This window comes from Macrobrachium rosenbergii, chromosome 56 (genome assembly GCF_040412425.1).
Source record: "Macrobrachium rosenbergii isolate ZJJX-2024 chromosome 56, ASM4041242v1, whole genome shotgun sequence".
NCBI lineage: Eukaryota > Metazoa > Arthropoda > Malacostraca > Decapoda > Palaemonidae > Macrobrachium > Macrobrachium rosenbergii.
Window position 1 is genome coordinate 57,574,195 of NC_089796.1, and position 27,661 is coordinate 57,601,855.

At 37.8% G+C, this 27,661-nt stretch overlaps 1 protein-coding gene across 12 annotated transcripts in view; it reads left to right on the forward strand.

The window, feature by feature from the left end:
* The window catches only part of LOC136836433 (serine/threonine-protein kinase DCLK1), a 241,895-nt gene that overhangs the window by 78,001 nt on the left and 136,233 nt on the right, over window positions 1-27,661 (forward strand). For 11 of the 12 annotated variants that reach the window (XM_067100668.1, XM_067100673.1, XM_067100671.1 and 8 more), the window contains exon 2: window positions 10,614-11,513. In XM_067100668.1, the coding sequence (XP_066956769.1) occupies window positions 10,626-11,513 (888 nt within the window). In that variant the 5' untranslated portion in view covers window positions 10,614-10,625. Of the gene's footprint in view, window positions 1-61; window positions 95-10,613; window positions 11,514-27,661 lie in introns of those variants that run through there. The other variant, XM_067100664.1, reaches the window with a different exon arrangement.

Genomic DNA, 27,661 nt, shown 5'->3' on the forward strand with positions numbered 1-27,661 from the left:
AAAAGGTCCAGAGTTCAAATCCGTGATCAAAATTTATCTGTCGTTGAGTAATCAGCAAAAGCGCCGGAAGGATAGCATGACTCATCATGACCTCGTGAGTAATTTGAAGTAATTAGGATATTTTCTCATTGACTCATTTTCATATTTTTTTTCACCCATGAGGTTCATTCGACCGAATACTGTATGGTAATTGCATTTTGATCTATAATCATTTTTCTCATTCATGAATTGTTTGTTGGAACTTATTCGAATGAAAAACTTTATCATTTTTTAATATCGTTATTTTTTTACCATTATTTGTAATATATTTTATTCATTTTGGGAATCTCGCGTTTAAGTTTCTTGATGGGTCTTCTACGAATTATATGCTTGGCCAATATTTATTGTATTTTAATAGATTCCGTAACAATATCACCTTGAAAACTTAACCAGCGATCGTGAGACACTTGCTTTGTGTGTATATTATTGGCGTGCGCGCGCGCATACACAAACACATCTGCTTCCCTCACAAAGGGGAGGAAGTTCCAGCACGGACGATGAAGGCAACACCCAATTTCCCTTTCATTCTTTCGATACAGTCGGTTATGCAATTTTCTTTCCTGAAACCTTCCTTAGTTTCAGAGGTATTATGTAAACCTTTTTGTCAGCGTTGTTGGCTATCAAGGTCTGCTTCTTCTCGTGAACACGCGTGCATGCATAATACATGAGGAACTTTCATGTTTTTGGACGTACTCTAATACTTTCTTTGAATAAGTGCCTCTCTTTCAACTTGTCTGACACGCCATCAAAGTAGTATAGTTTGATGGCTTTTTTTTCCTGACTTTTTAAAGGTTTATTGTGCATTGGCTATTTTCTCTCTATATAGTTAATTATTCTTTCCATGAATAAATTTCCCTACAGTATATGTGCGTGTGTTTTTCACATGCGTCAACTTACTTGTTTTCAGTCATAGTATTTTCTCCATATCTGTGTGTTAATTTCATCTTTAGTACAATATCTGTGTTAATTTCATCATCTTGACTTTTCTTGGATCATATACGTTAATTTAGTACCAATTTGTTCAGAATCTTCCTTCGGATGTGTACTAATAGTTCATTCATTCTATCTTATATTTTTAACTCTGACTGGACCTTCTTGAAATATTCATTCTATCTCACAGTGTTAGATTTGTATCCATAACCATATGAATCTGCCCTCTCTCTCTCTCTCTCTCTCTCTCTCTCTCTCTCTCTCATGATCGATTTTTAAGTTTTGTCATCTCCATATGTTTCTCCTCTCTCTCTCTCTCTCTCTCTTGATTTGTGACTTAATAGTTCATTCATTCTATCTCAACTGCATGATCGATTTTTAAGTTCTGTCATCCATAACCATATGCTTCAGATTTTCCAACTTCAATATGCGAAGTTTAATCGTCAAATTTGTTTTCAGTGACAGGTTTAGACGCATATTTACCTGCATTTGTAGTATTTTCCACACTACTACGTGGCAACACTTCTAATTATATATCTGTTATTCGACTGAATCTCATTTACAAGTTTCGTCCTTCTCCAGACACGATACATATCAATGTGTTGATTCGCACATTTAACAAGTAGGAGACATGAACAGTCTCCCGAAACACCTCACCAATCACTCTGCCATCAACATATATCACATCACACTCCTGATGCCCGAGGCTGCTTTGATGCAAGTTGCTAATGTCATATCAATCAATCAATTCAGTTTACAACGTAAAAACTTAGCGTAACTTTTTTCAAGATATCTGGTGTGTATATTCGTAGCACTCTTCTTGTCTTTTCTGACTGCTGCTCTTAAGTACCCTTATGAGAATTAAGCTAGAATTTATATTAACATGTTGGTCAACCATTCCCTTTTTGAATTCCATTTTTTCTTTACAAGGTATTTTCACTTTTATGTTATTCACCAGGCTTCCTCACAAAGTTGCTTAGTCTAAGGCATAAATGCACAGGTCCTTTTTGGTAATACTCATAGTCTCGAATTTATAAAGTCTCACCAAATAGTATTTGAGTGTATTGCTTATCATTTGACAGGTTTCGTGGAGGCATTTCGCTCCCTCTTTTTTCTCCCCTTCCCTCCTCCTCTCGCTCGCTCTCCGTAGTTGGCAGTTAATGCCACAATGCAGTCGGTCATTTATATTGTATTGAATTATTTGCAGATAATTAGGCTGATCTATGATAACACAGTGGTGGTTTTTCATTATATATGAGCGTAGTTATAAATGTCACGAAAATTTTCGGGTGAAATTGTGAACATTAACAGTCATTCTTTTTTAAGTAATTCGTAAGTCTGATATGATATGCATATTTATTCTTAAACAATATAAAATGTGTACTATGTATGTAATGTGTATGTATATATAATTGTCATTATATATGTATGCTATAGTTTTTTGCTTCGCCATATGCCTTTCCCTCTTTTGGGGGATTGTTCCAGAACATTTTAGCCTTCTGGTTCCGCCATATATTTTTGTTTGACGAGTTACAAGACCCATGGCCTTCTCAAACCATGTTACAACCCACCTCAATCGGATAACTACCAGGTAAATAATGGACGGTGTAATTGAGCGCCACGTGTCTGAATATATAGTCCCAATGAGATTGATAGTGCCTGAATACTTGCAAGTGTCCAGATGATGGAAGCCCCAGAAGTTCTCGGACATTATTCCCTTTTCCACCGTAAGGTGAAGAAGACCCGGATGCATAATGTGATGGCTTACTGTGGTGCACTGAGGTCTGGGAAAGGTGTGGGTTGTGATGCATTATGCTCCTGTAGTTAATTTCAACTGCATTGCGGTTCTCGTATTGTAAAGGACCTCCATTGTGTGATGCCTGCGCCAGGTGCTTCCGTGTGTCTGCTTGTTGAAGTTGAGAAGAGAGAGAGAGACAGATAGACAGTACTGTAAAATATTATGCAAGTGGTATGAAAAGATATTGATTGGAACAAGAAAGAGACCTGTCAAAGTTAATTATTCTCTCTCTCTCTCTCTCTCTCTCTCTCTCTCTCTCTCTCTCTCTCTCTCTCTCTCTCTCTCTCTCTCTCTCTCTCTCTCTCTCTCTCTCATTATTCCGGCAAGTTATTTCTTGTGGTCTTGCTATCGCATGTTGCCTCTTTTGGTGCCCGTATTTCACAGTAATTTTGGCACCTACATTTTTCAAACTTTTACCTTCATGGGGCCTTCTCTTTCGAAATTTTATTTAATTTTTAGATATTTTTCTTACAAATATTTGTGGATCTAAAATCTTTCATATCACCATTATGCATTTCAAGTATATATTTTTGGCGTGTTATTTTAATTGCGGAATATACAGTTTTATTTTTGTGATACTCTTTCACTCGGCAAAATAAAAGTACTTCTTTATCTTATTGCTGCATCTATTATTATTCGAGACAACCTCTGAAACTATGTTGATAACTCGAGCACGTTTTCTGGCATGCTGTATCGTCTGTCCACCTACAGTACCTTTGTACGAAGTAGCCAGTGCGTGGTGTGACTGGATTATGGGCCACCCAATATCTACGTGGAAAAGCTAAGAGATATAAAAAATCTTGCTCGTGTAAGGCACCTCTCGGACGCGTGATTCCGCAGTCCCGGATAGTATCCTGTAAGACCTTCATATGTCTGAGATTGATCCGCACTATTTGACCGACTATTGCAGAAAGTTAACTACGATCATTGTCTGAGTCTCTGATCCGGTTCGTAATCGATCTTGTCCGTCCGTGGGCGGTATTCACTAAGGCTTTATGGAAATCTCTCCTTTGTATTTTGGGTGTGTTCTTCATGAGGGACTCTCGGTTTTTTCTGTTATTTTCTAATTTCCTAGAGTTGTTCTAAGATAAGGAAGTTTTTTTTTTCCCTCATCTATCTCTATGTCTTGATTATGAATGTTTTTAGTAATTGTTCCCTTATTTTAAATGACCCTTAGCTGAAGTAAAGTCTCTTGTTGTTATTATTATTATTATTATTATTATTATTATTATTATTATTATTATTATTATTATTATTCAGCTTCTCAGCGCAAGAGGTGTAATGGAATCCTCCGTCTCGCCCGTAGGCAGTATACGATGACTTTCTCTCTCTCTCTCTCGTTTATAACCACCCGCTGGTTTCCAATCTGATGATGGGGGTGCGTATGGCTGATTTATCGCTGACGTCCATTAATAGCTACTGGGGGATCTCTATCCGTTTGCACGCGACGACGGAATCTCTCTCTCTCTCTCTCTCTCTCTCTCTCTCTCTCTCTCTCTCGGTATGGTTATGAACTGAGGTGGTGGTGTTTCTATTTTGCCCTTTTAAATAAGTATTTTTCTATGGGATTTGAACATACACTGGTTGTTGTGAATGCATATTTTCACGACTGTGTGACTTTACTGTACATGCAGCTAGTTCAGAACTGAGTCACAAGTTTATTATTATCGTATTTGCATTTTTCACCTGTGTATATCTTTTATTATTGTTGGTTTGTTGTATGGAAGTGGTGGGATTGGATCAGAACTGGTTATTGGTCTCGATAACCAATAACCAGTTAATTGTGCTTGTGTTATTATTTTTCCTGCTGCTGCTGTTGTATTTATTGTTACTATTGCATTCCTAGATGTTCGAAAGGGGGATGCCTGACTCGACAACAGATGGCTATTGGCAATAGTCGACGGATCTTTTGTGTCCCCCTCCCCCCAAGGAAGTGGTTCTATTAAGTCCATCCTCATGAAGTTTGTTTGTGGGTGGAAGATGGCGCTACGCCCGGTGGGGGTCGACCCCGGATGGTATTTGCTGTAATGGGGGGGGGAGGAGGAGGGTCCTCTGTAAAACGATAGCTGTGATGCAGGGTGTCGTAGGATGTTATCAGGTGACGTAATTAGAATGCAGACTTCCGTAACGCGTAGCCGTAGACGGTTTTGTTGCCTTCGGTATCAGTGACTCTTACTTTTGGCACTTGGTTTTGCAAACATGTTTTTATGCGGCCTAAAACTGGCGTAAAAGAAAAGGAAAAGAAGGAAATCCTTCCGTGAAGAGCGGAAGAGTATGGGTTTCAGGGACAGAGAAGAGCGAGGCGTCCAACCAATGGGTTAACAGTTCAGGTAATAACTAATTTATATCCACAAGGTGAACAGGGGACAAGGTGGTTTGACGTGTTATTAATGACGACCTTAGGGACTTCGCTTGATATGTTATTAGAAAATGATAGTTGTTAAACTCCAACACTTTCATGGTATCCAGGAATTGTTTTCAAAAGCACATAATAAAAACTTACACCATAGATTATTTGTCGTTCCACTAGGTATGTCTAGAAATATCGCTGAAGTTATTTTGTGACTGAATTTAGTAAAAATCCCAGTTTTCATGATAGAAACAGTTCGAAATTTACAGCGTTGTCTCATCAAGTGTCCTGACGTAAAATTTGTGGGCACTGACTTCTGACTCGAGTTACAGTATATATATAAGCATATATATATATATATATATATATATATATATATATATATATATATATAATATATATATAGATATATATATATAGATTGATATATATATATATATATATATATAGTATATATTATATATATTAGAGTTTCCAGATTGATATGAGGCAGTAATTAATGAGGCCCTAGTAGTCGATAAAACGTTCAGTAAAGCGGGAAATTCCCGAAACAGTTACCACCATCACCACAAGTAGTTCATTGTCCCTGGTCTGGTATGATTGAAGAGAGCACCGAAGGCGAGAGTGTGAGGGCAGATGCCTTGGCCCCGCACAGAGCTCTCATTCACCTGATGGCATCCTGGATGGAGGAGAAACACCCGTGGTGTGCCATATGCCTCTCTGGTACCCCCAAATACCCACCTACCCTCCGTTCCCTCTTGCAAATGAGGGGTAGAGTACGGATGCCTGCGTATTAAATGGATGGCCCAGTCGTCTCTCTATAAATAGACCGAGAGTTGAGCTGAAGGCGTTTGCGTAAGGAAGATGGACTTAGAGATTTATGTAACAAAGAGAAGAGGTGATGAGACTGACGTTTGCGCAACATTTAATCCAAAAGAGTATTCACTACCTATATATCCACATTGCAATGCACTATGATTTATTTTCCCATATATATATATATATATATATATATATATATATATATATATATATATTAGGATACCAAATTGTGTAGAATAACATGTTTTGTTTTATTTTTCCCACCGTAAAAAAGAACAGTTTCCGTTTGTAGTCCAGGATATTTTTTTATTACTTTCTCTTTCATAAATAGTTTTTCCTTGCCATTACGATCTTTTGTGATTGAAATGCTTAATTATGAGTCTTAGTACTTCGCCATTCTTTTGATTTGTGCCCTTTCTAACGCACACGTGGTATTTTCCCCCTCCACTCCCTCCCTCCCTCCCACTAACCCTGGCCCTTTCCTCTCCCTCCCTCCCACTAACCCTGGCCCTTTCCTAAGAGATTTGGTTATATGCGGCTCGAGATAAACAAGCTTCTCGCATAGACGACATTGCTGCACGTTTCCCAAGGAATTTGCAAATGGATTATTTATTTTATGCTTGTGGTTGTATTACATCGGCTGCGAGTTCGAATCTCCGACCGACTAATGAAGAATTAGAGGAATTTATTTCTGGTGATAGAAATTCATTTCTCCCGGTATAATGCAGTTCGGATTCCACAATAAGCTGAGAACCGCTGCCAGGTAATCCAGTTGGTTCTAGCTATGTCGTAAATCTAATCATTGGACACCTTCCTAGAGAGCTGTTAATTAGCTCCGTGGTCTGGTTAAACTAAGGTATACTTAACTTTCTCTTCCTCATGAAAATATTCACTTCTTTCCTACTAGACTCGAGAGAGCGGCGACTTCAGCTCTTGTAGATTTCTTGTAGATATCAGTTGCGCTAGAAAGAGTAGTTTCCCACGGCCGTAGATTCCTTTCATATTTCCATTTGAATCTCTTGCGACTGCATTAATGCCATACGGGATGGACACCTTTTTTTATGTTATATCCTTCCGATTGGATTTAAGGAATTTCTTCGCATCTCTGTTTGAGTATCTTATGCTTTCACCAAAATCTGTCTTGCTTAGGGAGTTCTTGACAAATTCTGTGTTTATGAAATTATGTATGTTAATAGTAATTTTCATCAGCTTGTTTGTCGGTGGCTCAAGAAGAAAATATCTTTTGCCGTGTCATCTAGCGTTCTTGAGGGTTCCGTTCATTTGTCATTCCCTATTCGGCTCGTCATGTGGCTTTTTTGTGAATCTCATCCCATGACTGGTTTGTTGATGGTTCAAAAACAACCTGTGACGACTTCGAACCAGAGTGTTGTTTTTACGGTTATTTCCAGTTACTCATACCTTCATCGGTTACAGCCTTTTAGAATACCTATAAATACAGAATGGAGTAGATACGTATATTCAAATGCAATTCATTCACGAGTTTATACCCAGTTTTTCTTGAGTTCTTCTCCAATTCATTTGCTCTCATTCTAAAACCCTTTAACCTGGTCTTGGGCTGTCGTATGGTAAAGAAAAAGCATGGTGTGCGTCTTTGCAGTTTAAGTTGCTGTCTTTTTTTTTTACAACAAAATTATTGTCATCCAATTCAAGTATTCATCTGTATCGCATGTCTAAACTTCACAGTGAACCCTTCAGGTCTTGTATAATAGTCCTTGTTCTTTGGATATTGCTGCTGTGTCTCCTATTTGGATCAAACAATGTTCAATTTCTTGCTATTGACCCGATATAAGTTTTTCCTCTCTCTCTCTCTCTCTCTCTCTCTCTCTCTCTCTCTCTCTCTCTCTCTCTCTCTCTCTCTCTCTCTCTCTCGTCATTGCTTTATTCAAGTCAAGAGAATGTTTCTCCAGGCAACACCCTTTCACATATTAAGATGTGTTAAGGTTAACGTACCCAATCTTTATTTATTTAATTATTTATCCTTCCTAATCTTATTTATTTAATTATTTATCCTCGCTAATTTGCCTTTATAAGGTACTGGAGTTCTGTTGGTTGTATCACAATTAAACTGCACTTTCTTGGTCTCTTACTCTTTTTTTTTCTTCTTCTTCTTTCTGATGTGGGATGAATTTTGTTTGTGTATCATTTATCTCAAAATAAAGGAACAAACGGGAAGTCGTCTCAGTCACATCCTGTTTCCTAATTTACCGCCAGGCATACTCTGAACATCATTTCTGTTATCCTGCACACCTTTAGTACATTTTCATTTTTAACCTGCATAATTTTTATGGGCACTCTGCGTTTTTCATCCTGTTAGTAGGTGGATGTGCTTTGATGTTTACTGGTATCTTGTACGCTCTTGGTTTATGGAATTTTATATCAGTTTAAAGCGCTATTCTTGCCAGCCTAAAGGGTAACACTTAATTTCCTTTAGAGCTGTCATTGACATCTCCACAATTTTACGTGAATTGTTTTAATGGCTGCACAACCTTCTTGCGAAATTATAGTATGTGTTCGTTTTTCTTAATAATTTCTCTCACATTAGGCGTGGTCGTTTTCATATATCTTCCACTTTTGTTTATCAGAGTTTTACCGTAAATCGATTTAAATTACCTCGTTATCGGACATCATTTATTCACATATATCTGCTGACAATTCAGGCCAGGTCATCGAACCCCAACAGCAGTAACAGTGACTAAAATAACGAACAGATACTTGGTCTTGCACTTACACTATAAAAGTAATTCCTTTTCTACAGTAAGAAAATCGAAATACAGTATTTTCGCACACGAAGAGGAAAGTTAGTTTACGACAGAGAGCGCTCTGAAATTGTTACCTAAAGGCATTCGTTTCTTTCCCTTGGTAGCTAGTGTCTGGTAAGGCGATACGTGTTCAGTTTTTAAAAACACCCAGAGGACATCGTAAATCTGCCGGCGAAGGGTCTCATTCTTTTTTTTTTTTTTTTTTTTTAGAATAAACTTTTTAGAATAAACAGTTTCAAGGGGACTCTCTCTCTCTCTCTCTCTCTCTCTCTCTCTCTCTCTCTCTCAGATCTTATTAAAGTTTACCTTATTCAAGATGTTATTAAGGTTTACCTTGAACAGGGAGTTAAGAACTGCTTTTTATTTTTGTTTCTCATCGAACGATGTTATTGCCAGTGCAGATATTTAAAGACCGAAATTTCTTTTATTCTTTCCTTATAGTAGATGATTATCTTATGTAACATAAGTGGACAGGAAGGCAGATGTTCGAGTATATAAATAGCCAGAAAAATCATTTTACCGTGACTTATGTGTATTTTTGTTACGTAAGTACACTGTGGCATTTTTGTCCTTCATCTGATGGCTTAATTTTGACATTAGATCTATTTATGAAACTGATGCTTTAGTATTCATTGGATTTATTCGTTCGTGTAACCTGTTTTCGGGCGAAATGACGCAGACTTCTTACGCCAAAGAGAACGCCTCTGTGAAGGGGTTAAAATGGGTTCTGGTGTTGTATTATTTAATGGAGGCTTGGCTGAAATACAGCTTTGGGACTCATGCCCCTCGGGGGTTTTGCGCTAAAGATAGCCCTCCGGGCGTTTGGTCACCTGTAGTCCCGTTTTGGCACCGCTCGCCGAGAACAGGGTGCCAGTAGACGATCCACGAGTATCCTCCACCTGAGGCCTTGATCTTGCGGCTGAAGGTGTCGGGGAAATAAGAGCTCTTTTCCTATTCATTTGGTTTGTTTATCTATGTATTTTGTTGATACTCCTTTCTTTGTTGGATTAGAAAGTGTTTTGTCTATAAGATTATTTCTCATGTCTGAGGCTGGTGTATAATATAATATATATATATATATATATATATATATATATATATATATATATATATATATATATATATATATATATATATATATATATATATATATATATATATGTGTGTGTGTGTGTGTGTGTGTGTGTGTGTGTGTGTGTGTGTGTGTGTGTATGTGTATGTATATTAAAAATATGTATATACGGCCGACACACATCCCTATATGCAAGCGATTCATTGAGGACTTGGAATCTCGAGAAGAAATGTGCGAGGTGTATTTTTCTTTCCTCGTGAGGATTTGTACCCAGGTGGTAAGAAACTTAAGCCAGTAGGGATCTTTTATCTCGTAACCAACTAGAAGTTAAAATGGGTCGGTTGAAATCCAAAGGTGTCTGTAACTTAATCCACCACAAAAGGGAGATTTTGTTAGGTAGTTTCTGCCAGTTCAAATTCCCTATCCACTGGACCAGAATCTTATGTACAAGGTCGGCATACATCAAATAGTTCCTCTTGTTGTATAATAATGGTAACTCATTAAAAATAATAGTACTCATTGAAAATTGAGATGCGATGATAAATACTACTGTAGACATACAGTGACTAGAGTGTTTTTAGAGACCTATATGCATGTCTTTCTTTGCTTTTGTCATATGCTCATTCGCGGAGAAAGAGAACTGTCAGTGGTATCGTGTTCAGTTGTTGATATTTCACAATTAATTTTGGCTATAAATATATTTGTATTGACACTGTAATAATTGTAAGGCGACCACTAGGTTTTGCCGTTTGTTATTTTAAGCTTAATGTTATGTAACGGGACGAGGTGACAGGCTAATAGCTTTTGTTTTTTGTGTTGCAGGATGTTGATGTGATGGGGACGGCGGAACAGCAGAAGGAGCACTCCGGAGTCTCCGGTTCCTCCAGTCTGGAGTGCCCAGATGACGAAACGGGGGGAGCCAGGCCTCCTGTTTCCCGCGGCTCCTCCACTGGTGTGACTCCCTCCCCCAGCGGCCTGTTGTCCTCGCCCTCCTCCAACAGCGTCGTTGGAGGGGGCCCCTCATCCTTGCTTGGAGGAACCACAAGCCGCCGAGGAAGAGCGTCCCCCACGAGCAGTGCCTTGAGTAGAATCCCCCTCACGCGTCTCTGTGAGGAGAAAAGAGCTCGTCGGTGTCGCTTCTATCGAAATGGCGACCGGTGGTTCGGGGGCTCGGTCATTCCCGTCGGAGGCGACAAGCACAGATCGTGGGAGGCGCTGCTGGGCGACCTGACCCGGCTGCTCGACCACCCTATCCACTTGACGGCGGGGGTACGGCACGTGTTCGCCCTCGACGGCACGCGCGTGACGGCACTCGACCAGATCAGCGAAGGCGGCGAGTATGTCGTGTCCTCTTCAGAATCCTTCAAGAAACTCGATTACACACGAGCCCGTCTTCCGCAGTGGCGAGTGTACGCCCGTCGCAACGAGGCCCTCCACGTGCCCCCTCGCACGGCTTACGCCTCTCCAGCCTCGACCCCCGGGTGCGAAATGCCTCCTGTCATGATAGGGTCATCGTCGTCCTCCACGGACTCTCCGAAGGATTACATCCGGCCGAAGTTAGTCACAGTGATACGCAACGGCATTCGCCCCCGGAAGGCCGTCAGGATCCTCCTGAACCGTCGCACGGCGCGAAGTTTGGAACAGGTCCTCTCCGACATCACACACGCCATCAAGCTGGACACGGGAGCCGTCAGGAAGGTTTACACCCTCGATGGAAGACAGGTCAGTTGCTTCTGCTGCCATTGTCACGTTTTATTGTCATCTTTGTTTCAATATAGTACTGTGGAAGTTTTGTAGTACATGAGGTGTTCAACAGCTGTATTGTGAACCTAGTTGTGACTGTATAAATAGTCTTGTTTTCTCTAAAGCTGCACTGTATTAAAGACGACGGATTACTAGTTCAAATTTATATATATTGGTAATTATTCGTTAAATACTAAGTAGGCGAGTTTTGAAAATTGAACTCAGACTCATGAGATTTGATGAACAAAGCCAGATGTCGCACATTAAGGAAACATTTAAACGTTGTCTCTTAAAAGCAGAAGTATATTTCTGTGATTTAATAATCTTTGTGCAAAAATTAAGAACAAAGTGCCTTCATAATTATGTACCATTCTGGTCTCTTATGATTTTAGCAGAAAAGGCTTTGTAGAACTGACTTGATGTATCAACTTTCATTGGTGTTAATACCGGTGTTACTCTGATTATTTTTGTCTTCATCGTTTTGTTTCTTATGCTTGTCTTGTCACTGACGACCTTTTAAATTGTATCGACATTTTAGCAGCATCATACACAAGGTTCCGCTGTGTTTCATTCATGGCCAGGTTTGATACACAGTGGAAAATTTCGCATCCCGATTGACATTTCTTATTATTGAATTGGAAATAATTTACATACAGGAATTTCATTACCCATATTCTGTTCGCGTGCATGCATGTGCAGTGTATATTATATACACGTGAAGTACACATTTTTGTTGTTGTTGAAATCCATGCTAAATTCCTTGAATTGTAATATACTATTTATGTGTAGGTTTGTAATGTGCACAGTGATTATATGTACACATTCATATGTAATCTGCGTCCATTATCTTGCTGCACGAAATTCCTGTGAGATTCCTGTCAACCTTTCCCCCAGTGGGAGGGTTTACCCTCATCCCCAGAGGTGGCGCTACCCCCTATCCCCAAAGGGTTGGTAACCCCTATCCCGAAGGAAGGGTTACCCTCATTCCCTAAGGCAAGGGTTAGCCTCCATCCCCATGGGAGAGGTAACGTTTCGAATGCCGACGACGACATGAATGAATTGAGAACCGGTTATAAACCTCCCGGGGTTACTTTCGTAGCGGAGACCGAGGGGAAACGCGAGCAAGATCGAGTTAAACGAAATGGGGCGAGGGGAAGAAGAACAAATTCGAGGGGTATAGCATTAACGAGGCTGGAGGAATGTCTTGGGGGGGGGGATCTGATGAAGGGAGGCGAAATGAATGAGCAGGAGAAAAATAGTGAGAGGGAAGAGAGAGAGAGAGAGAGAGAGAGAGATGATATTCGTGAAAGAGGGGAAGGAATGTTTATGTACATAAAGAACGGCCTCCGAATGAGGGGCAGTCATTTTATTAAAGTGAAATTTTAATAAGTTAAATGCCTTGTGTCCCTGTGTTTTTATTTCCATTATATTTACATGAAAAGGCTTCTATATGTTGATTTTGAAATTAGGTTACCAGCAGTCTTATTCGTTCTCGATGCTATGGAACAATATGGTAAATGAAAACGAAATATTTTTCAAGAATGCATTTACTTTGAAAACGCCTGACGTTGAGAAAGAAAGTGAAAGCGAAATACATTTTAAGGATACATTTTCTTGGATAGAGCTCGACTGAGAAAGACAGAAAAATATTGGAAAGCATTTGCTTGCATATAAAATCTTAAAACATTAATCTCAGTCAGTGCCAGCGTTCCTTGAAGTTAAAACGTATTTTGATGGATAAGGTGTTTCTGAAAGCTTATAACTTGCTTCTCTCTCTCTCTCTCTCTCTCTCTCTCTCTCTCTCTCTCTCTCTCTCTCTCTCTCTACTCTCTCATACGTGTTTGTGTGCGTGCGTGTATGTATGTGTGTAAATATGTCATGTAACGTATACTGTATAAGGGATTCAGTAAATAATTTTCCACCGACCTATGAGTACATAAGAAAAATACCAATGGTTTTGCAGATTGCTTATCCAGGAAGAAATAAATGATGGTAGTTTTCTTACTAGAAATTCTTGAGGAAGTTTGTAAATGTCTGGAACTCCTGGCCAAGAATTTGTCGAAACAAGTTGGTATGTAGTTGATGTTCATTCGTTGCCGGCACTTAGAAAGAGGGTTTGGGGAAAAGAATGTTTATATCAGCTGTTGCTTCATCAGTCACAGTGGCTTGGTATTGAACAGTTTTACAGAAATTAATGACCCAGAGATTAATGAGATGTTCAAGTTACACACACTATCTGTATATGTGATATATATATATAAAGAGAGACATATATATATATATATATATATATATATATATATATATATATATATATATATATATATATATATTATATATATATATATTATATATATATATATATTAACTATATATATATATATATATATATATATATATATATATATATATATATATATATAGAGAGAGAGAGAGAGAGAGAGAGAGAAAAAGTTTAGTATAACTTAGTTTAATCCAGACCACTGAGCTGATTAACAGCTCCTAGGGCTGGCCCGAAGGATTAGATTAATTTTACGTGGCAAAAACCAACTGGCAACGGGGACTCACAGCTTATTGTGGAATCCGAACCACATTATAGCGAGAAATGAATTTCTGTCGCCAGATATAAATTCCTTTTATTCTTCACTGGCCGGTCGGAGATTCGAACTCGCGGCCAGCAGAGTGCTAGCTGAGAACGGAACCCACTCTCCCAACGAAGAACTGAGAGAAAGAGAGAGTTAATGCAGGCAGTGTGGCTCTAGCAAATTGCTGACTTTTACACCCATCACAGCTGCGAGAAATCTTCCCCGAAAGTTAAAATATGTTTTTTCGCCGTAGGCCTCAGTAGAAAATGTTGCTCTATTTTTGTAGGGGACATATCCTTCCACTCGGGGTTCACACGATGCCATAGAGTGTGTGGAGATTGTCTGGCATTGTCGAAAAAGTGTATATTTCCGAAGTGTTTCAAGGGGAGGAGGAGAGGGCATATTAAGTGCTGCGTAGACGATTTCAAGATGCATTTGAAGAGAAAGGCCGTGATATTCAGAAAGCGCAAGAGCACGTTCAAGATAGTAATGGTGAATTGTGCAATGTGCGTGTGCACAGGGAGGGTCCACGTGCTGCTGATGATCCCTCTGAATGTGGATGTAGTGATTATTGTTGTGGAAATTATCTACATAGAGGACTCATCCATGATTCAGCAGTGAAAGTATGAGTGACTATTAAGGGAAACCGCTTAATTCCTTGAGAAAAAAATGTTGAATGCGTAGAAATACCTAAATATCTGTGGTACATGTGTTCGTGCCTTTTCAAAGAATATAATTATGCAGTTGTTAGTGTACAGGTTAGTTGATACTCAGAAACACAGTTTTATAATGGGTTTATTTTCCATTAATAGTCCATGACATCTGTCTCTTTTGTAAGTCAGTGGCTTGGATTTTAGTTTTCCTCATATTACCACGTCGGGTTTCAGTTATAACTCCAACTTTGTAACTTGACTCTCTCTCTCTCTCTCTCTCTCTCTCTCTCTCTCTCTCTCTCACTCTCTCACACACACACACACACACACACACACACACACACACACACACACACACACACACACACTCTTATTGCTAACACCATGTACATTGGTAAAACGAAGTATATGGCTAATGGGATAAACGTTTGAAATGTAAAGTAAAGATTTTGATATTTTGAGTTTTTAAAGAATCAGTTCTTTACTCATATTTAAATGTCGAATAGTGTATTTGTCCAGTTATCGTGTTAGCAGCCAAGTCCTCTTACACATACATACCTGGATTATATTTTGGATATCAAAGAAACGACTTTTTATTATTTTTTTATCATTTTGCAAGTTGTGTTGGGTGGCGCAGTGGGTAGCGTTTTCAAGTGGCGTTCTGGTTTTGCGGAAGCCTCAGGATTTTATACACAAACACACGCACACACATATATTCATATATACATATATAATACACACACACACACACACACACACACACATATATATATATATATATATATATATATATATATATATATATATATATATATATATATATATAATGTATATAATATATATATATATTATATATTGTATATACATACAATATATATGTGTATGTGTTGGAGAGACTCCTTGTGATGTGGTTACTAGTATATGACGGTGGAAATAAAAACCCATGTTAACATGTTCTTTTTCGGATGTAACACGGGACAAGTGCAAAATGTTGAGTTCTCTTACAAGTGCACACACCTGCCTAGGAAGAAGAATCTCGTACATTCCATGTATTTTATCCTGCTTGTTGGTTTATTTGGTTCTGTTTCCTTGAAAACCTAATTTTGGCCCGCATGGCTAAGCGATGGTCAGGGTACCTTGTCGATTCAAGTCATATATCAGATTAGATCAACCCGTTTTACGTCAGCTGCCTTAATTTTCTATTGTTAAATAATGGAATGGGTAAATGGCAGATAATTTCAGTCAAGAAATATGCCAAACCATGAGAAGGTGCAAGTGGCAGGCGTCTTTAAGGCTGCGTCGTGAGCGACGAAGATGAGAAGAGTGACAGCTGTCCACTATTGTGTTTCAGAGGCGGGGTCTTCTTCGGCTCTCCTTTTCGCAAAAATTTGGATGAAACAACTAAATTTGTTGTTGTTATTGATGTTTAGATCCCGAAGAACGTATGAGATGTGTGAAATTGCGGCTGTAATGCTGACATTGTAACAGTAGCCTACATCCATTGTAGAATACTGCGACGTAAGGTACAGAAATAAATAAATAATTTAAATAAATAAATAAATAAGTAAATAAGTAGATAATAAATAAATAAATAAATAACACTGGTGAAAGAATTGCAAAAATAGGAGAAATGAACATTCCTCAGTGAAATTTAAGTGATGCATTTTTGACCGAACTGATAGAGATTATTAACCCTGGAGACGAAAATAAGGTTCGAATTTGGGAGGGTTCACGACTCATATGTGTCTGGGAGAGGAAAGAATGGCCCAGGGAAAAATATAAAAAGCCAAAAGAAGACTTTGATGTCACAAGTTCTTACTTCAGAAGATGGGTTGGGTGAGGGTGACTTTTTTTTGTATTATTTTTTTTTTTAAGAAAACGGGTTCGACGTTAACTATATTTTTTTTAATGCCATAAGAGGAGAAATGAGAAGGGTCGGCGATGGAACCAAGGAATGGAAGCAGGAAAGGAAACGAATGGAAGGAATTGGGTTGGAGGTCGAATTTGATTAATAAGGGTCATACGAATTTATTATGGTTATTTATGCAGTCTTTCACCCTTTGTCGTGTTTAATGTACGTTGTGGAAATTAGAGTAAACATACATACATACATATATATATATATATGTGTGTATGTATGTATGTATGAGTAAACAGTGGTTTAAATCTTTTGTTCAAATTTTCCGTGTATTATAACAATATTGTTTGTTTTGTCATGCGCCGTTTAGACCCAGGCAATCATTTTAGACTCAGACAACAGCATCCTTGATTAGAAGAGGTCGTGTCGGTACCTGATAGCACTGCGGGACTAATATGATGCATGGCTCCTAAATTGGTGAAATTCATGGTTTTGTGAATTGTGATCTTGTACGGACTTTTGAGGAATATAAATAAAGGATATTTTGTTTTGATGATTGATGAAATTATTGGTTCGCAATTGCTTAAAGGAATAATCACTTTAGTATGTTGATATTAGTTTTTATGGTTGTATTGTCCGAAAGCCTGTTAGAATCCGCTATGCTGTTTTTGTATGTCAGAATGTAGTTTTTATCCGAAGAATTTAACAAGTGGCAGTAGGTACTACTTATAAAAGAGTCTGGTAATGGAATAGAAACCGCAAGCGTTATTCAAGAGATGACAGGATAATGTGAGTTTTTATTGCTGCCATTGTATTCGTGAGGGATAAAACACTGAACAACCCCTTGTTAAGCATAAATGGAAATGCAGTCAGTAATTGGACCCGCGGTCATTACACTTTGGAAAAAACAGGCACGCATCCTTCATCGTAGGGAAAAACACCACTTCAGGCTGTTGTCGGAATCAAGGAGTGATTCATTCAAGAGGCTGGGTATTTCTGTGGTTTGTATTTGTTAAAAGAAGCTTGTGCGCGTGTGTTTATATGTAATCTGTGTACATCAGTATTTTGTGTATTTGGCATTCTTTGAGTCACGGAAAACCCTGCACATTATACCTTTTCAGGAACGGAGTTCGAGATAATAGACGACTGCAGGTGCTAATGCTATTTATATCCTTGATGTAACTTACACCTTTGCTTTGTGAAGTATCGAAATTACGAAGCACACAGACATAATGAGTTTGATAATACACGTTTATACACATAGCAATGTATATGTAAGCAGTTACAAACACAGAGACCCGCACATACTGTATATATATATATATATATATATATATATATATATATATATATATATATATATATATATATATATTTACATAGTATATATATTCTTGCTAACTCATATATATATATATCATTTACATGTGTATGTATGCACAGATAGATAGAAACTGCATTTCATGTCAGTGTGAATAATTCGTCATTTACATACGTATTACAGATTGTATAATCTAAGTATGATTGCTCAGTATCCTCCCAGCTTTTAGTTTTCCCGATAAGAAAACTATTGTGCCGGCTTTGTCTGTCCGTTCGCACTTTTTCTGTCCGGCCCTCAGATCTTAAAAACTACAGAGGCTAGATGACTGCAAAGTGGTATGTTGATCATCCACCCTCCAGTCATCATACGTACCAAATTGCAACCCTCTAGCCTCAGTAGTTTTTATTTTATTTAAGGTTAAAATTAGCCATAATCGTGCGTCTGGCAACGATATAGGCCAGGCCACCACCCATCCGGGATTCATACAGCATTATACCGAGACCACCGAAAGATAGATCAATTTTCGGTGGCCTTTATTATACGATGTACAGAAAACTCGATTGCGCCAAAGAAACTTCGGCGCATTTTTTACGTGTTTGTTTTTAAATATAATCCCAAGAAAGATGTATACAAACATTCTCAAGCGAAATTCTCTAACATATGCAAGAATGTTGTTTCCGTTCCACGTTCCCGTAAAGATTTTTAAACATTTCCCAAGGAAGATCCACCCTTGTGAATACGCGCGCATTTTATTCACGACCCCTCCAGGGTTTGGCTTGAAAGCAGAAAACAATGGGGAGGGTAAAACTGGGATTAGTCATTACCGGATGAAGAAAGCGCAGCTCCCACCAGCTCGCTCGCAAAGGACAGGAAAAGAATGTTGGAAAGCCGCGCAGACTAGACACCACTTTTCATTTCAATTTGTAATTTGTCTTGCGTTTTTATGCAGGACTTTGTGGTTGGGTTGATACGAGTACGTGGCCCTTTGGAAATATTCCATACCGCGTTGCAATTAGCGTTAAGGTGGATGATTCCTACCTGGGGTGGATCTGGGGGTTACAGGTGGGGTTTTACAAGCCAGAGCAGCTGTAACAGATATAGGCACAAGAGGAAAAAATGTCGTGTGATATACAGGGTCCCTGTATCGTCATACCGCTAGCAAGATTTCAGCAGTTAATGGCAGTTATTGTTATCAGGTTTTTGTCGCCTCTTGAAGGATACTTGCTCTAATAATAATAATAATAATAATAATAATAATAATAATAATAATAATAATAATATATATTATTATTATTATTATTATTATTATTATTATTCGCACTTCTCTTGCAACAGTTTTCTGTATATATAATGAAAGGCAATATGTATAAAATTTTATGTGCAACAGGAAGTTGATGGGCAATGGACCCCTCTTGAATTCATGCTGTCGTTCAGTTTGGGAATGAAGGTACCGCGGTTCGAACTAGGACTGGACCTAACCGTTTGTACCCTCTCTGCTTATACTGTTACTTTTGATGGTATGGGTACACAAACCAGTGTTAATATTAATAATTAAAACCACATTTCTTCCATGCCTGATCGCTTGCCTGAATTTTCTTCACACTGTTCATGTCTTGCCTTAAGTCAAATTTATTTTATGATTACATCCTTAAATGTGTCTTAAGACTTTTAATATCACTTCATTATATATTCCTGTCAGTATTTGATGTAAACTTAACTTAGTCAAAAGTCAGTCGTGAGTAGATTTATGCACGTTACTAAAGTATATTTTGAGCGCCAGTGCATTTTGGGTAAATATTTTAACTTGTTTGTGTTACCGGGGAAAGTTTGTAAATAAATCTATCTTTTAAATCTGTGAGCAGAATAATTTTTGAAACACCCCTGGTAGGTTATGATCCCATTTAATGTCTCCAGTCATTGTAAGTTATAACTATGAATTCACTTCATTGAGGTGTCCAGCAGTTGGGTTTACAGAGATATGATTTAGATAAGTCATCCTTACTCTTTTTTTTTCAAGTTTCAAAAGGCTAAGAGTCAGAGGTAAATCCCTGTAAGCCAGTTTCTGTAATCATTTTGGGTTATAAATGGCGCTCGTTAATCCTCACTTTCAAGTAGGCTAAGTCAACATCCTTCATCACTTAAGAGGATGGTCTGGGAGTGATGTGTTATAAAATAAATTCTACAGAATAATTATTCCGCTACTACTACTGTTATTATTTATTATTATTATTATTATTATTATTATTATTATTATTATTATTATTATTATTATTATTATTCAGAGCATGCAGACATTAATATGGACCAAACCAAAAATGCACAAATTACTGAGAAGGTTTCCACAAAGTGGAATTCCCTGAAGTGAAGAGGAAATTGGATCTGAGAAAATAAAGGTCAGGCGAAATAGGCAGAGAAATAAAACCAGTAAATTCCGAGAGAGCAAAATCTGGTTGCCTGGCGCAGCAGAGCGGCGGGATGAAGATTGTTTCGGCTGGTGTTTGTGATAAGGGAAACAAAGTCGGTCTTCATAGTCTTCGTGGTCTATTAACGTCCGTCACAGAAGCCGGAGAGTCGTTTTGGGTGTTGACTGAAAATGAAATACGGCTGTGAATATTGCCCTGGGTTATTGCACCCGTGCCTATCGCTCCCTCGCGCATGGTGTGCAGGCCATGGTTGCATCTGTTTGTTTCCACTTATCTCGAGGGGTATATTTTATTGCCAGTGCTTCGTATGCTGTGTTGACTCTTCAGTGATGTGCTACCTGTATGCGTGGATGGAACTGTGCTTATGCAAGGCATTAATATTTTATATATATATATATATATATATAACAATATATATATATATATATATATATATATATATATAGATATATATATAATATATATATATATATATATATATATATAGTGTATATATATTATATATATATGTATGTATGTATATATAATGTGTATTATATATATATATATATATATATATATATATATATATATATATATATATATATATATATATATATATATATATATGTAGAAAGTAAATGCTGTGTTTCAGAGACCAACTGTCTCTGTCATCAGGCAAGTAATGATGAGAGTTTGTCTCTGTAATATAGAATTTTCTTTCTACATTTAGCGTTTGTATGGGCTCCTTATATTTGATATATATACAGTACGTAAATATAATTACATACACATATGTATGTATGCATGTGTTTACTGGTAACATGTCTCGCAAATTTCTAATTATCATTTTATGATATTTATGAGCGGTTGTCATGTAAAGAAGCTGTATCTTTATCATACTGCAATCATTTGCAATGAAAGCTGCATCTTTATCATACTGCAATAATTTGTAAAGAAAGCTGTATCTTTATCATACTGCAATAATTTATAATGAAAGCTATATCTTTATTATACTATAATATTGTGTAAAGAAAGCTGTGTCTTTACCATACTACAGTAGTTTGTAATGAAAGCTGTATCTTTATCATACTCCAATAATTTGTAATGAAAGCTGTATCTTTATCAATCACGTATTAATTTTAGAAGCCTCATAGTATCATATAACGCTCTCGATATAATACGCCAAGGCTTTAATTAGAAAGCGGGGCAGCGTCATACTTTTTTTAGAAGAGTTGAAGAGGATGATAGAGAGATAGTATCAACTCAAACATTACATCAGGTAACCGGATGTTTTCCCGGGCCTGTTGGTCGGCGAGATAAGAGTCCTCCGTCCTTTTTAATCGTTCGCTGATGCTTCGCTCTAATGAGCACCTCGTCTTATAGTGGCACCCTGTTTTCGTTTAAATACGCGTTAGATATATATACGCTCGTGTGCGCATATATATATATATATATATATATGTAATATATATATATATATATATATATATATATATATATATATACAAAACCACACTTACGTGAACACGCGGAATCTACTGTTATATATATATATATATATATATATATATATATATATATATATATATATATATATATATATATATATATATAACTATATAAAACAGACACATATAAGTATCTAAATTATATACATACAGTATATATATATATATATATACACCTCTGTATATATACACATATATATACAGTATATATATGCGCACACGCGCGCGCGCACACACACATACACACACATACACACCACAAACTCACTTGATCACGCGAAGGTATAGGTTATGATGATCCCAAGGCTTAATACTATTGCCAGGGAAACTGAGATAGTAAGCTGTGTTTACTTTGGCTGTTGATGGCATGTGGATTACCCGAGAGCCATTGAAAGTGGCCAGGTGAAGTAATAAAAGCCTGGCTCTCTGGGAGGCCACCAACACCGCTTACTGCTTCAGCCCGAGTGAGATTTTCTTCCCCACATAGACTGGCCACATGATGTCTGGAAGGGTCGGGACGAGAAAAGATTTGTTAGCAAGTGTGGAATTAATAACGTAAGGAGGTTGATTGAATGAGAAGAGGCAGGTTATTTCTTCTAAATTATTAGCGTAATAATCATTGCATTAGAATGAAAGAAATTGTTTGATTAATAATTGAAAGGAAAAGAAAGCAAAGAAAAAAACGTGCAGAATTAATGGTTATGATAACAGAACACAGTGTTGATGAGACGGGGAGTAATGTACAAAATAAAAACTAGTTAATGAAACCGAGTAATGAGAAATATAGGGATATATTACACGTCTGTTACACTTCACTATCACAGATAAATCATGTGGAAGGTTGTGGTGACAAATAAGTATGTACAATCATGACTTGCTACTGAATTATTTAGGAAGGGTTATAAATTCTCGAACTCTGACGACAATTCGTTTAGTCACATTTCCTGACTGTTGTGTATTTGTCTGTTTTTCTTCTCATTTATTCTGCTCTTGTTTTGACTGAAGCTAATTTTTGTACATCCTGACTGAAGTGGTTGCTTTGTCTTAAGCTATTGGCATTTTCCTCTGAGGGTGGGAACTAATTAACACCAAATCAATCACACAGTCGCGAACCCTTTGCTGGAAGCTACACGACATGGTTTAAATAACTGGAACAAAGTGTATTATTATTAAATATTTCGTCCTTATACTGATTTTTTATATTTTTTGTAGTCGTCAGTTCAAAACAGTTGCTGACTGTAAAGCTTATTTGTATTTGGATGTACGAGTCTATTGTTTTACTATGATAATTTATTTTTTAGAAAGTCATTAGTTTTTATATTACCAATCTTTGTTCATTTCAGAAGAGTTAGATGACGATCCTTTAATGTTTTACCACTTTACCAGGAAGATAAATCGTGTTTAATACTCGTATATATATTCTGCAAATGACAAGTGGTTGTTGTATAACCATTTCCAGTTCAGTAGTACGGTTGATATTTTTTCATGCTTGTTATGGTCATGCTGATATTGTAATGTGATGGCAGCTGTTGAATGTACACGTGGTGCAGTATATACAGTAATTTCGTTTTCAAGGTTGATTTTACGTAGAGATAGATTATGTGCTGTCACTGAATGTCGTATAGATTAGTTGTGCACAAGCTTAAAGATTCACCACATGATCAGTGATCAACTCTCCTCGTAGTAGAGCCGTTTTTTTTTTTCGTAGCCATATTTGGTCGTTTTTAAAAATGGCGTCTCTCTCACTCTCTCTCTCATTTCATAATTGAGCACGAGATTGATCATCGGAATCTCGTTTCATTTTTCGCAGGCTTTGCGTTTGTTCTAAAATTTGACACAGACAGTATATGTATGTATATATATATATATATATATATATATATATATATATATATATATATATATATATATATATATATATATATATGTATGTGTGTTTATACTATACAATATATATATATATATATATATATATATATATATATATATATATATATATACTATGTAGTAGTAGTAGTAGTAGTAAGATGTTTACCACCTGTGGTCTTGTCGAGGCCGTTCGGCATAGCAAGGGCGTTTCCTCCTCTGTGCAAGGGAGGAGGCCTCGAATGGGGATGTTATTAATGCGGTGGGTGTAAAAAATATCCTGACCAATGGCGGTCTCTATCAGTCGTAGTATGTGACTGAGGAGGGGAGAGGGTTATAGGGGAAGAGCAGGCTCACGGTGTTACGTTGAGACCTGAGAGAGAGAGAGAGAGAGAGAGAGAGAGAGAGAGAGAGAGAGAGAGAGAGAGAGAGTTCTTGATCACTGGACAGTGGCAACGAGTATGAAATATGTTCTTGTTTAAAGTTTTGTTCTTAATGCACCCTCGCCGCTGCCTGCTTAAAAGGAAATTAAATTTAAAATATTGAACTTTTTCCTTACAATTTGGTGTTATCAATAAATTAATAGTGGGAGGAAGGTTAGTTGGTACTGATAAATGTTTATTTCAACAGCTTCATTCCACTTTTAAGAATTAATTATCACTGAGTTGGATAGTTTTTGTGAGTTGTATGTTCCTTTAGGGTATTCGTAATTTTTCTTGGAATTTCCGATTTACTATTAGTCTCGGGTTTTTACTGTCGACAACACTCTATTCTACCTGACCGGAAATGATTCATGTTAACTCTCAGGTTATAATTCTTCTTCAACTACAGTAGTTATTTCATGTTGACAGATATTTTAAAGACGGACAGTTCCTGGTAATGTTTTTAAATCTTTTGACTCGCGAAATATGTCATAGTCCTCAGCATATTTCATATGGCTTCTCTCTCTCTCTCTCTCTCTCTCTCTCTCTCTCTCTCTCTCTCTCTCTCTCTCTCTCTCTCTCTGTTCTTGTTAATTTATGCCATTAATGGGCACCAAATTCGAGGGTGTCGGATCTGTGGGAGCGTGTGTCAGCATACTGATTGAGGGAGCAGACACTGTTGATATACGCCGTGGCGTCCCTGCATATGTATCGCCGATTTCATATGCATATGGACACATTCTGACACCGGCCCCCCGCGCTTCTCTCCGTGTGCACACACTTATCCGAAGCCGTATCTTATCTCGTTAGATTAAATGGTGGTGTCGATTGCCTGCGTCTGTAGTTTGCGTCCTTCTCTTGCATTTGCTTATTATTGTTTAATCTTCTTTTGTTACCATATTTTTTTGTGTTTCGGACTTTCATGCAAATTTCCGTTTTCTATGATGCTTATTTTATGTTGTGTATTTGGGGTCAGGGTTTTGTAGTCTTTGTAGCGTCCTTGCGGTGATTGTAATATTTGTTTTGGAAGAAAGTTGCTTTTTTGATCTGTGATTTTAAACGCTAGTATTTCTGTCCATCAGGTTTTCATTTTGATGATATCTATTCGCTTTATTTCCTGGCTTTAAGTTCATTGTATTTCCGTGTCCTTGAAGTGAGATCCCACTAGTGAAGCCAGATTTTTCCACCCAGCATTGTGGAGCAAGATTAACCTCTAGGGAGGAATGAGCAGTATTCAGTTATTCTCACCATACACAGACTTATACGTTCACTGTCCTTTTAATAATTTGTTTATGTGTATTTGTAATTATGTATTCACGTTTTGGTATCGCTGCCTGTGAATTCATGCGCGCACACATTTAGTAAAAGTTTGGATGGACGCTTACATTTAACATGTACACTTCCCTTACAGTACCTCCAAAATAGCTAGTGGGCTTATTAAAGAAAAACTAAATCTTGCAATTTGATTTATTCTAGACTAAGTACATCTACAGAGTTGTCTTCGAAGTGTGTAGGCTACTTATTGGTATTGTTTTCGTTTTCCTACGTAGTTAAGACCTTTTTTTCTTTATTCGCCGCGTTATTTGCCTGGTACTTCGCTTTCTTAATGTAAGTACTGTACTGTTTCCTTTAATGCATCTGACATTCTGTAAACTTGAAACTGTTGCTTTGGACATCAGCCAGTGCTTATGCTGCAAAATATTTCCTTATCTATCCACTAGACTTTGAACTACAGACAACCTTACTGAACGTCTGCCAGCCTCTGAGCAATAACTGCTGTATTGGACGTCTTCTAGTTCTTAAAGTGCAGACTACTGTACTTTTGTCTTTTCAGTTAGATGGTATGAGATCAGAGGTCCACACCAGTATCTTATTCTCTTTCGTACTTTACCACTGTTATGGGCTACTTTTAGGCTAGTGCACTTAATGCCTTAAAACCGGGTAATCCAAACCAACCATTATTGGATGTCTGTTAGTGTGTGAATTTAGGACTGTCGTAAGCGGCGTCTGCCTGTGTGTGTGTGTGTGTGTGTGTGTGTGCGCGCGCGCGTCTTGAACGTCTGCCAGTCTGTAAACTCAGACTGCTGTATTCAAGTTTGTCAGTCCGTGGACGTAAGCTTGTCAGTGTGTTTGTGAGTTCCAGACTGCTGAACTGGATATCTGCCAGTGTGTGTGTATGTGTGTGTGTGTGTGTTTGAACTTTAAACTGCTTATGTCTTTTTGTGAAATTCAGACTGCTTTATTGGATATTTGCCGATCTTGAAACTGCAACACTGCCGGTCTGTGAACTCTAGACTGCAGCATTAGATGTTTGCTAGTGTGTATGTGTGTGTGTGTGTGAGTGTGTTATAGAGAACTTCGACTGCCATATTGGAAGTCTTCAGACTGCTGTACTGGACATCTACCACTCTGTGAACTTCAGACTGCAATGTAAACGTCTTCAGGCCTGCGTACTTCAATCTGCCATGGAGGATGCCCGTCAGTGGATGTGTGAACTTCGCACCGCCATATTGGACATTTACCAGTGAGTGTGTGTGTGTGTGCGTCTGTGTCTGTGAGGTTTAGACTGCTGTTTTGGACGGTAGCCAGTCTGTTAACTTCAGACCGACAGATTGGATGTCTGCCAAGTCTGTAAACTTCAGACTGTTATACTGGACATCTGCTAGTTGGTGTGTAAACTGTAGATTGGTTATCTGCCAGTGCATGAAATTCAGACTACCGTATTGGACGTCTGCCACTAGTGAACTTCAAACTGGCGTGTAGGAAGTCTGCTAGGTGTGTGTGTGTGTGTGTGTGTGTGTGTGTGTGTGTGTGTGAGTGAGTGAGTGCGTGTGAATTTCAGACTGCCTTCAGACTCCGTTTGTAAGTCTGGCAGTCCTTGAACTTCAGACCGTTCTATTTGTTAATATGGGAGAGCTTTGATGGTATCTGTGTATTTCTGTCACGTATAGCCTATATTCTATTACAAAAATATAAAATTTGAAGTGTTCCATCGTATCTTGTCTTCTGATCATAAATACACAGGTGATGTTTTCTTCATCAGTGTGTGTTATAATCAGCATAGTAATGTCTTATTGGCTTCGTGCTCTTCTTTGCGCCATCATGTTTCATTTTTCGTCTGTCGTGTATTTCTAATTAATTTTCGTCATCATTACGTATACTTGTGTTTTGTTGGTAGGTCAGTCATTTGGCAGAAATGAGAGCTCATCAGCCGATTATTTTTGCTGTTTCAGTCTGTGAGCAAAGTGCTTGATAAATGTCAGTTTTTTTCCCCATTTCGAACGCTTTAAGATTCATAGGTGGAGAGGGATGGTGCATTTTAGGGTTTTTGACATACTAGATTTATAAGATTCTGGATCACTTTAGTTATTGGCTACGAACCGTTACTGTGAACCTATTTTGTTGATTCTGGATCACTTTAGTTATTGGCTACGAACCGTTACTGTGAACCTATTTTGTTGCTTGCCAGCTGAAACGTTCATGGATGTTGTTAGGTGACAGTTTCTTTG